We start from the raw sequence: 12,870 nt of genomic DNA, 5'->3' as shown, positions 1-12,870 counted from the left end.
CAGGATGATGCTGGCCCACCTACCGCTATTGTGGTCCAACATGCCCTACAGTGCTTAGACATGTTGCCTTGGCCTGCTCTATCATCAAATCTATCTTCAATTGAGCGCATATGGGATATCATAGGACGACAACTACAGCGACATCCACAACTACATTTGACCGTCCCTGTATTGACCGATCAAGTGCAACAGGCGTGGAACTCCATCCCACAATCTGACAACGGGCACCTGTAAAACACAGCACATGCACATTTGCATGGTTGCATTCAACACTCTGGCGGTCACACCACTTAATAATGTACCAGAATTTCACATTTACAATGGCCAATCTCGCGCTTACGTCAGATTGTGATCTTGCAATATTAATCACTTAAATACACTAATCAGGCAAAACATTACGACCACCTACTTAATTGCAGATATGTCCACCATCGGCCAGGACAACAGCCGCGACATGTCTTGGCATGCAAGCAATGGGCCCTTTGTAGGTCGCCGTAGGCAGTTGGCACCACATCTGCGCGTACATAAGTCACCTAATTCCTGTAAATTGCGGAGAGGGCTTATGAGCTCTGACGCCATGTTCAATCGCATCCCAGATCTGGTGAGATGGGAGGCCAGCACACACTCCCCTGTGTTCCTCGAATCACTTTATCACACACCTGGCATTGTGACACAGTGCAGTATCTTGTTGAAAAAGGCCACTGCCATCAGGAAACATGATCGTCGTGAAGTGGTGTACATAGTCTGACACTCCTTGGCCGCCATGATGCCTTTCACAAGCCCCACTGGACTCGTGGATGCCCACTTGGATGTTCCCCAGTGCGTAATGGAGCCGCCGCCAGCTTGTCACTGTCCAGCGGCACAGGTGTCAAGGAACTGTACCCCTGGAAGACTATGGATTCGGGCCCTCCGGTCGGCATGATCAAAAAGGTATAGGGATTCATCAAACCATTCAACGGTCCGCCAGTACGCCAACGTCCAGGGCCGATAGTCACGTGCCAATTTCAGTTACAGTTGCCGATGTCGTTGTGTTAACATTCGCACATGCATGGGTCGTCGGCTGCGGAGACCGGTCGTTAGGAGTGATTGGTGCACTGTGTGTACAGACACACTTGTACTCTGCCCAGAATTAAAGTCTGATTTTGGTTCTGCCACAGTTCGCCGCCTGTCCTGTTTTACTGGTCTGCCCAGACTACGACGTCAGACATCTAAATAAGGGGTGGCCGCCCAACCCCTTGACGTCTGGACGTGGTTTCCCCCTGGTATCGCCACGTGTTGAAGACACTCACCACAGAACTTCTGGAACACCGGACAAGTCGCGCAGTTTCCGTAATGCCGGTGCCGAGCCTCCGGGCAATCACAATCTGCCCTCGGTCAAACTCAGATCGCGCGCCTTCCCCATTCTACACACTCACTGATATTACATGCACCGTGCTTGTGTTCGACTGGCAGTTATTCCTCGCCGGGCGACGCTGCTGTCGACTGGAGGTGTTCATATCGGTAGTAGGTTGGTGGCCATAAAGTTCTAGCTGATCTGTGTAAAACTGTATCCCAGAAATTTGTTTACTCTACATTAGTTTTTGGCGTTGCGATTTTTTCTCTGTCAGAGTATTTATCGATTAAATGCAGAATTTATTTCCCCACTTGAAATTGGTCAATCATGCTAGACCCACTTCTAAATCCAGCATTTTCCTTTCGCCTACTTCGATTGAAAAACAGTGTTTTGCTTTGCAGTAGTTCACAATTTCAGTGATTTGCTTATACGTCACAGTTAATTGGCAGAACGGACAGAGATTTTTTTTCGTCTTTTCTATCTCCTTGCTTGTGAAAGGCACAAGTCACTTTTGTAGCACATTACCTTCGTTGAAATATTACCATCTCCAGACACCTCTCTTTTTTTTAATCTAGAACTGCTTTATACGCATCATGTGACTTTACTTCGTCATTAGGTTACTGATTCAATAACTGAACGATTCTAATATTGAAGTCAGTCATTGAATGAATGAGCACTGTTGATTTGTGTACTGCTTGTCTTCCAAATTGTATCAGTTGTTTCTCATACAAAATTTTCATCGTTTGTTTGTGCATCCCCTCGAACTTGTTTTCAGTTATTTATGTTTAATGCAGCAAACTTTATCGTGTTCCTACAAGCAGTTGCTTGAAACTGTCGCCGCCTGTTTGCTTGCTTCGTTCCATTTCAGATTTTCCGTTCCATTTCAGATTTTCCGTTCCATTTCAGATTTTCCGTTCCATTTCAGATTTTCCGTTCCATTTCAGATTTTCCGTTCCTTTTTCTTTTTTTCGTTCCTTTTTTTCCATTCCTTTCTTTCAAGACTGCAATTTTTTTTGAAAAAATTGATTTGTTGAATAACTGCCCTTTCTTATCTGCATTTGCATAACCTTCGCTTTCTAGAATGCTGACGTTCTTGTGTAAATTACCCTTGTACACCACTTTTCTTGCGTTAATATTTTTGTAAGTCGCTAAAATACACTGATGTGCAAAAGATAAGGATGAAAGTAGCTTCTGCATTATGCGTCGCTGGTAAATAACATAGCTCGATTAAACTTAGGCTGTACATAAAAAGAACTGCTACAATACAGAAAGTAACTGAAATAAATACGCAGTGAGAGGAAAAGAAAGGCACTTTTATTCAAAGACAATAATATTACACTGAAGTTATGATGGCCCCCTGGACATTTCAAAATGTGGGACATTGTTATTAAAAAGGGCGTGTGATCACCAAGGACGGAGTTCCATATTCTGAAACGTGTTCCCACGCTACTCACGCATCCCACAAGTGTTCGATGAGACTTAAACCGGAGGGTGTGGGCAAGCCAGTCAATTCTTTGAATATTTTCTCGTTCCAAGAGCTCATCTACCTACGGTATTCAATCCGGTTACACATTATTATCGATAAATATGGGGTCAGTGTCGAATTAACCAATGAAAAAACGCGCATGGACAAGTAGTACAGCGTAACAATAACATTGACCAGCGAGTGTACCGTTTCCATAGATCTGGCGGTCAATATACCCACGCAACATTATGCCTTTCTACACCGTAACACGAGCACCAAAACATCATGTTGAACAATTTTCTTTGGTGCATTACGTGACCTCAATTCTCGCCATATGAGGGTACACCCTGAACCACTACTCATATTGAATTTACTGTCATCTGAGAAAAGCATGCGACCCCTGTCCTTGTTGGTCCAATATCTATGCTCTTGAAACAGTCGCAAGCAAGACTTCCGGTGTGATGCTTTCAATGAAACACAACTTACTGATCTTCAGACAGAGTGTCCATCCCCATGCAGTCGCCAGGCAGCCGAGGAGTGTGAGATTCCCTCTCTTGCAATCGTGATAAATATGGGTGCAATAACATTCAGTAGTTGGTATGGGTCCCTTCTTGCTTGTAACACAATGTATTTGTCGTCTGCTGCTGTGATTGGCCGTGGTCGACCATCTTATCTCCTTCGAGCAGCTGTCTCTGTGGTTTGGTCTCCCCATGCATATCAAACAATACTGGGAGCAATACCGTACTCCTGGGCTACATTAAATTCGCACTCCTTAGAGTTTCTTGATTCTTCCCCTTGTGAAGTCATCCAAATGTTGTCTCTCAGCTATGAGTAATGAAGAACACCACCACAATGCACTATAACTGATTGGAACATTGTTTGTTCTCATTATTTCAACTGCCTCATCTTGTGGGACTAGCCCCATTTGGCACTACAGTCACACTGACCTCATGTCATGTGACGTCCCCACATTCTTTCATTTTAAATGAGTTGTTAATATGTTACGTTACTTCATGTATCTTGTCCATAAGTTTTGCAGAGCAGTGACTGTATTTCGTGACTCAATTTGTTTATTTTCAATAAGGTCTACGCATACTACATTTTTTCTCACATCATTCAAACGTGCCTAGTTGAACAAAAATGAAATATAGCAATAAATAGATAAATAAAAACTCCCGAGTTTCCTAATATGCACAAAAATACTGATGCTTTGACTATCCAGAGTGTGTAACTGCCTTCGAGGGACCAGGACCTGATCTCCACTAACGCCAAGAATTACCGTTCTGTGGGAGGAGTGGAATGGAGTCCACTCGGCATTTGTTATCTATTCTTGTGCTGCAGGTGTGGCCGCCGCTGGCAGCAGTTCCTGTGCTTGGCAGCCCACATGATCAGCAGGGTCGTGCTGATTCTCGCACCATCTATTCCCATGTTATTTGCTGTGGGGGTGTCTCTGGTGGCAGCTGCAAGTGGACCAATGTTCGAGTCATCACTGTCTGTCGGTAAGGTATTCTACGTTTATAGACTAACGTTTTATGAAGTGAATGATCACCACGTTCAACTTTGTTTTTCTCTGGACGTGCATATTGTTGATGATAGTAGTAGTAGTAGTAGTAGTAGTAGTAGTAGTAGTAGTAGCAGTACTGCAGAGCACGTGATTAGTGTTAGTGCTACAGATGGTGTTAATGTAGTGGGGGCCAGCGTTGCCGTCCAGCACCGAATAGTTGTGATTGAGTTAGTAGCAGAGGATAGCGACGTTTGGATTTGGAAGAATTGTGATTGTTATTACAGATAGGATATTGGGTTCTGGCTGTTGATGCTATTTGAAGAGGAATGATGCTGTAGATTCTTCGTGAGATTAAGATAATGGTGTAGGGTTGGCTGGAGAGTTTAAGCTAAAATACAGGGTGATTCAAAAAGAATACCACAACTTTAAAAATGTGTATTTAATAAAAGAAACATAATATAACCTTCTGTTATACATCATTACAAAGAGTATTTAAAAAGGTTTTTTTTTCACTCAAAAACAAGTTCAGAGATGTTCAATATGGCCCCCTCCAGACACACGAGCAATATCAACCCGATACTCCAACTCGTTCCACACTCTCTGTAGCATATCAGGCATAACAGTTTGGATAGCTGCTGTTATTTCTCGTTTCAAATCATCAATGGTGGCTGGGAGAGGTGGCCGAAACACCATATCCTTAACATACCCCCATAAGAAAAATCGCAGGGGGTAAGATCAGGGCTTCTTGGAGGCCAGTGATGAAGTTCTCTGTCACGGGCTGCCTGGCGGCTGATCCATCGCCTCGGGTAGTTGACGTTCAGGTAGTTACGGACAGATAAGTGCCAATGTGGTGGCGCTCCATCCTGCTGAAATATGAATTGTTGTGCTTCTTGTTCGAGCTGAGGGAACAGCCAATTCTCTAACATCTCCAGATACTGTATTCCAGTTACAGTAGCACCTTCGAAGAAAAAGGGACCAAAAACTTTATTGGCTGAAATGGCGAACAAATGTACAACTAAATGAAACTTTATAGCTCCCTTAATTCGCCGACAGATAGTACTTAGCTCTGCCTTTTGTCGTTGCAGAGTTTTAAATTCCTAAAGTTGTGGTATTCTTTTTGAATCACCCTGTATTTACGCAGGTGAATAAAGAGCTTAGTTCATCCCGAAAGTAACTGACTTGGGCGTTTAACTGGAATATGGAGTGCACAAATAAACTGATTTGAAGAAGACTGCAGGGCCAACCGGGACAGTGAGGGTACATAAAGAAGAATTTCTTCATGGTATTGAAAATGGATGGCTATTGAATGTTGGAATAGCAGACGCTTGATTGTAGTTCCTATGAGGCATAGGGGAGATTTCATGCAGACTTTGATTAAATGAAGTTATAGATCACACACACTACGAATTTACAGTTGAATGTAGGATAAGGGTGTCTCATTGTTAAGATAGCCAATTTCGTAAATGTATTCAAGAAATGTACGTGTAAGGAAGATAAAATGCGAGTCATTTTGGATATTTCATTGGTTTATGTAAATTTCTTTCTCGTCGTAGAATTCTCTCCCCTTATCACAGAACTGATGGCTGGAGAGGAGCGAGGAGGACGGGTTGTTTGTGAGATTTTGGTCTGAAAGTAGTCTGTGATGGATAGTAACCATGTACTACAAAGTGGTTTTCGTGTAATGAAAAGCAGCATTATGTATCTGGATTTACTGCTTACATGGTAAAAAATGGAAACTACTAAACCTAGGCACTTTTTATTTTAAGACACTGTCTCTATAACTATGTAACTTGGCTTCACGGTGGAATAAAATAAAGGAATCGATTTCTGCAGTCATCAGTTAGAAGCAATGGGAGTTAATTCCATCTCGTATACCTGTAATGTATTGCCTCTTGTACATTTCTATAAGTGATAGGTGTTAAGAATGTTTAAGGAACTGGAGGGAATTGGTGGACGTAGACGACTTACATTGAGCTTTAGATCCTGGATGTAGAATTTGACAGTGTTTATGGTACTGCTCATGGGCGTACCCAGCGAGGGGAAGGGGGGGGCAGCTGACCCCCTCCCCCCTAGAAGATATTCGCAGTTTGTCACTAGTTTACTGTTTTATTTAATAAGAAATGCTGCATGTTTTCTCGGATTGTACAAGTGCATTCTTGTATTTAAAATGTTTATTAAAAGCAGTTTTTCACTGGTTTATTGTTTTATCTAATAAGAAGTGCTGTATGTTGTCTCGAGTCCTTGTTTCCTGAGACTAGTATGACCTGCCCCCCCCCCCCCCCCCCCCCCTAGTTCAGATCCTGGGTACGCCCTTGGTATTGCTGATTTGCTGATGCTGCCACTGGTAGTGGTGATGCTGGTGGAGATCTCGACGGTGCTGCTCATGATATTGCAGTGAGTGATGAGGTTTCGCAGAGATTGCTCAGTGATTATGTAACGTCCCCTTAGAAAAATTATGAATGACTGTACTGGTAAACCTCTTACGTTATTTCATTTCCAAACAGCTGAGCAAAACTGGACGTACTCACACATTTCTCTCTTTACTAAAGAGACTGAACTGACACACTATATTTTTAGCGCAGCGCAGTCTGACTTTCAATAATCCCTACGAAAGAATGGCCCTGACTAACAATAACCTATACCTTTCATGAATCACTTACCTCACAAAAATCCTCGTTACTCGAACTACTGCAATACAGCGAGCGCCAATACTGCCAGCTAAATAAAAGATTCTAACTACTGAAGGCACAAACTACTGATAGGCATTGTTAGCAAATGAAAGATTTTGATAGAGAACAATCAATGTATTTACCTTAATCATGTTCAAAAGTCTATATATCAGTTCATGACATCCATCTTTACAAATTTCCTTTTTCTGGCGGACACACGTCCCGATCGTTCGCTCAAAACTCTGGCATCTCCCCCCACATCCACCACTGCTGGCGGCTCACCTCCAACTCCGCAACGCTACGCGCTGTTCACATCCAACTGCCCAACACTACACAAGCGAATATTCCAACAATGGCTACCAGCCACTGACTGCACACAGCACAGTCAGTGATTTTCATACAGAGCGCTACGTGTCGTTACCAACATGAAACCTAAACAGCCTACTTACAATTATTTTTGTATCTAAACTGTGACACCGTTTCGGTGGGAATGACGGGAAGATGAGAGAGGGATAGCAGTTGATTAAAAATCATATTATAGGGCAGGTAAGTAAAACGTGTATGGAGTGATAGTGAACGACAATAAAGAAGACTGATGACAGTGATAGGCTGCAGAAGTAATCAGAATATAATACAATGGATGACAATTGCCGTGAACAGCCACAAAATTAAGACAGGTAGTATCAGTGTCAACTGCTGATGGGCAGCGATATCAAAGACCTGCAGCAATTGGTGGAAAAAAAGCATTGAGATATATACCACATTACTTTCTATTTGAGTTATTTTCCAAATTTCCCAGGCTGCGCAGAAAGTTACAGATAAAATATTTCCAAATCAAAGAGATGAAGCACAATAGTTACCTTTAAATAATTTACATAGTAATTTCGGCGCCTCTTGCACTGGTTCTTTGGTTAATTTGATTGAGCACTGCGTACAAATCTGTACTGTGGTACTGTGACCACATAACAGGCTGTTGACCTGTGCGTTTGCTTGAGAAATGGTCAATAATAGGCCGTTTACATGGCAATTAAGGCAAAACTGATTTGTATGGTAGCCTTGCTCCTCACATTTATCACCATTTAATTAAAGAAAAAAACTTTTATTGCTAAGAGAAACCACCTACAGAGTACTGACAGCACTTGATTGGGTTAGTGGTGGAGGTGACGGGTCCAGTGACACACTGGTAGTCGAGAGAAATATTTTATTAGACTTTGTTAGCAATGTGAGGGCTGCACAACCCACTCAAGTGACTCAGGATGGTAATGGCTAGCAGGCCACTGGCTTCCACTCAGGCGAAGGGATGCATGCGTGGACATCCTGTGTTGATGACATCAGGCTCAGCAACAGTTGGCAATCTGATAGGGGCCAAGACCCTGACATCAGTGTGCTCTCCTTCTGTTACGACGGTTTGCCATTGTAGAATGGCCACACCTGCCGACAAAGGCTGGACTTACGCTTACCACAGAGGCGAGCAAAGACTACCGTGCATGGTACACGACCTCCTGCCCATAGCAGGAGTCTAGTGATGGCAGGCATAGGCGGCAAGTCGACAGTGCTGTGGCACCAAGACTCACCAGCAGACTCAGAGCAGGAAGTGGGTGGCCCGACCTGGTCTCAAACCCATGGCTGCAATTGGCGGTGCCCAGTTGCGGCCCAGGCGTGGTGGTGGTGGTGGTGCTGGACACTAAATGAATCTGTCTCAAAATTCACAGCTATTTATACAGCTCTGAGGCGCATTTATTGTAATATTACCCATTCCCCAGCCACGTAGCTCAAAACATGGGTCTTGCCATGGTGTGGTGACGTCGTCCTGCCCAATGTGGCTATTAACATTGTGTGGTGCCGGTTTTCTCGAGCACAGTTAGCGCAATCGTTTTGAGTGGAGTTGTCACCCCTCTGTAGCCACAATTACCTACAAGTTTCATTTAAAACTAGGTTACTACGTTACACAACGTAATATCATTGCATTCTCCCCTTTCAAGATCTCTCGAAATCTTTGTAAAAAAATTAATCGTTTTGTATGAGTGCTGTGCTTGTCGAAAACGTGGTTCAGATATCTCGGACCGTTTATGGAAAATCAGGGGTGCCATGGTGCATGGAACACCATGTCTGTGATCGGAGACTGATAGGCTACCTCACCGAGGAGTAATGTTTTCTATGCCATTATACGCTGTGACGTTAACCATAAGTAACCTGAAGTTTAGTAGCAGGATATGTGTTTAATTAATTATTCACAGTACTGACAGTAGAACTTTCCAAGGTCACCTAACTATCTTACTGTTAGTCAGCTATGTCTTGCCATTACGTTGTCACTAGCTTCTGTTGCGGAAGATACCATTTGATACTACTATAGTTCTCGATCCCGTCGATTTTCAAGCTTATGTCCTTCAATAATTAAGACTCACTTTTTTCAGTCTTGTAAAGCATTAGTCTTTTGTCGCCAGACACGAAACAAAATGCTTGGCGTTCTACGACTGCAGATCTTGTCTTTGAAGGACTCCAGAGCAGAGGGCGATGATTGTGTCTCGCTTTAGTTAATCAGTCACTTCCAAACGAGTAACTTCCAATTGACCATGAGGCATCCGACTTTGAAATGGTACCAATCGCATGCAGTAGCTGCTCTGTATTTGTTAGTATGCGATGGACTTCCCAAAACAATACTGGAAACAAGCTACCACACATCAAAAATTTAATTAGAATTTTAATGTGAAGAGAAGGGAGATAATAATTGTGCTGATAATTACTTCACAACTTCGAGATGACAGGTGGTGGAACGCTAACACAACAAATGGAACACAAGAGCAGAAATACTTGGGTCTGGTTTCATTTAAAATCACTGAATATGTTAACTTTAGATTGAACAATAAGTAAATTATTAATATTCAGTAATTAATTACAGCCGGCCATTGTGGCCGTGCGGTTCTAGGCGCTTCAGTCTGGAACCACGCGACCGCTACGGTCGCAGGTTCGAATCCTGCCTCGGGCATGGATGTGTATGATGTCCTTAGGTTAGTTAGGTTTAAGTAGTTCTAAGTTCTAGGGGACGGATGACCTTAGAAGTTAAGTCCCATAGTGCTCCGAGCCATTTGAACAATTTTTTTGCAGCAGTTTTTCACTTTAACGTAAATATGTGGAAGACAATATTCAACTGAACACGATGCTAAAACTGTACTGATGTTATTTAATAACATTAATTTCGTCACACACATTAAAAACAATGTTTTCACTGAACTGCAGTCATCACAGTCCTTATGCTGCTTAATAAGTGATTTGGCGCTTTACCTTTGGAAGTCTGCTTTGTTGTGTATTCCTCAGCCAGTTGGTATATTTTCTACATTAAGGTGAAATAATATTTAGCTGATTCCGTTGCATTTCAGACATCAGAACATATTCATTTAAAATTATATCAGCTTTCCGTTATAACTCTTGAATATGCAAACAAATTTTAGGTACATAGAACACAGGACTGGATTGCACTCACTCCTTACGTAATGAAATATATAACACCATATTCACTGAACAAAATATCAATTATTCAAAATAAAGCACTAAACTTAAGAGAGGTCGGCTGCACAAAACGAAAACTTCGCTCAATGGCTTACTGAGAACGTGTCCAATGATTGCACGACACATGTAATAAAAATATTCAAGTAATTGCTTCAGTGAGCAGTTACTTTGCTTCTGTTGGTAATGCTACGTAATTTCACACAGCTGAATCACTTAAATATTTGGCGCCATACAACAATTTGCAATCCACATAACCTACTAAATTCCTTGTACCAGTAGCCAATCAACATCCATAAGATGCATTTTAACGTCCATTTTATCGTTGAAATACTGACTTTGATCCAACGTACTCCGCCGGTGATGCACAGCTGATATGTAAATGTTGATTCCAAAAGTAGCATTTTTACAAAGTTTACAAAGGCTTACAAGTGTTCACACAAGCAACTTTTCACCAAGACAGTTATAGAACGACTCTCATAGAAAGACTCATGAAAAGGCGGGATTTCATCGCGTCTTTGTCCAACCGTAAATCCCCTAATTGACGTAATGGCTACTGCCTTAGTCATTACTCTCTTTAATTACATATCAGTTTTGATAACACTTAGCGGTTAGTTTTGTATACAAAATAACTGAATTACTAAACATCTTAATCTTTTAAAACTATTATTTTAAACATTCCTGATTGCACTTGAGGTAACAACGCTCACTCCTTCGAATACGGTTGTACTTTAGGCATAAGACTGCCGTTTTGTTCTAATGTTAGGATTATAGTTCGATTTCTCGAGTAATATTTTGCAGGGCAACCGGAGGGGTCTCGAAAGTAAGCGTTTTGTTTAATACATAATTCAATGCACGAGTACTTATGTGGGTCATTTTTTTCTGGTTTCAGGACTCGAACTGACAAGCATCAAGCACCGTACGACTATCAGCGCCATGGCGTGCCTTTGTGCAGGAGCTGGAATGATGGCGGCTGGCCTGGTGGCGTGGATCATGCCCTATTGGAATTTTCTCTTCCTCTTTGCTGCATTATGTTGTCTTGCATTGTTTTCATTTTTCAGGTGATATGAACTGAATGTTAAACAGAAATGAATGTATCATCTTTTTCCTCATTAACAAATGTGTATGTTTTCAGCGGGAGCGCTACGTTCATAGATTGAACTGGTACTGCTACTAACACCAACACTTCCTTTTCAAATACACTCCTGGAAATGGAAAAAAGAACACATTGACACCTGTGTGTCAGACCCACCATACTTGCTCCGGACACTGCGAGAGGGCTGTACAAGCAATGATCACACGCACGGCACAGCGGACACACCAGGAACCGCGGTGTTGGCCGTCGAATGGCGCTAGCTGCGCAGCATTTGTGCACCGCCGCCGTCAGTGTCAGCCAGTTTGCCGTGGCATACGGAGCTCCATCGCAGTCTTTAACACTGGTAGCATGCCGCGACAGCGTGGACGTGAACCGTATGTGCAGTTGACGGACTTTGAGCGAGGGCGTATAGTGGGCATGCGGGAGGCCGGGTGGACGTACCGCCGAATTGCTCAACACGTGGGGCGTGAGGTCTCCACAGTACATCGATGTTGTCGCCAGTGGTCGGCGGAATGTGCACGTGCCCGTCGACCTGGGACCGGACAGCAGCGACGCACGGATGCACGCCAAGACTGTAGGATCCTACGCAGTGCCGTAGGGGACCGCACCGCCACTTCCCAGCAAATTAGGGACACTGTTGCTCCTGGGGTATCGGCGAGGACCATTCGCAACCGTCTCCATGAAGCTGGGCTACGGTCCCGCACACCGTTAGGCCGTCTTCCGCTCACGCCCCAACATCGTGCAGCCCGCCTCCAGTGGTGTCGCGACAGGCGTGAATGGAGGGACGAATGGAGACGTGTCGTCTTCAGCGATGAGAGTCGCTTCTGCCTTGGTGCCAATGATGGTCGTATGCGTGTTTGGCGCCGTGCAGGTGAGCGCCACAATCAGGACTGCATACGACCGAGGCACACAGGGCCAACACCCGGCATCATGGTGTGGGGAGCGATCTCCTACACTGGCCGTACACCACTGGTGATCGTCGAGGGGACACTGAATAGTGCACGGTACATCCAAACCGTCATCGAACCCATCGTTCTACCATTCCTAGACCAGCAAGGGAACTTGCTGTTCCAACAGGACAATGCACGTCCGCATGTATCCCGTGCCACCCAACGTGCTCTAGAAGGTGTAAGTCAACTACCCTGGCCAGCAAGATCTCCGGATCTGTCCCCCATTGAGCATGTTTGGGACTGGATGAAGCGTCGTCTCACGCGGTCTGCACGTCCAGCACGAACGCTGGCCCAACTGAGGCGCCAGGTGGAAATGGCATGGCAAGCCGTTCCATAGGACTACATCCAG

At 43.8% G+C, this 12,870-nt stretch overlaps 1 protein-coding gene across 1 annotated transcript in view; it reads left to right on the top strand.

Annotated features, from left to right (window-relative positions):
- The window catches only part of LOC126474443 (solute carrier family 22 member 13-like), a 131,748-nt gene that overhangs the window by 27,605 nt on the left and 91,273 nt on the right, over positions 1-12,870 (top strand). Inside the window, exons 2-3 of the mRNA XM_050101914.1 lie at positions 4,140-4,297; positions 11,368-11,536. Coding sequence (XP_049957871.1) covers positions 4,140-4,297; positions 11,368-11,536 — 327 coding nt within the window. The remainder of the gene's footprint in view (positions 1-4,139; positions 4,298-11,367; positions 11,537-12,870) is intronic.

The sequence above is a fragment of the Schistocerca serialis genome, chromosome 4, assembly GCF_023864345.2.
Source record: "Schistocerca serialis cubense isolate TAMUIC-IGC-003099 chromosome 4, iqSchSeri2.2, whole genome shotgun sequence".
NCBI classification, from domain to species: Eukaryota; Metazoa; Arthropoda; class Insecta; order Orthoptera; family Acrididae; genus Schistocerca; species Schistocerca serialis.
This window is presented reverse-complemented; position numbering and strand designations above follow the sequence as displayed.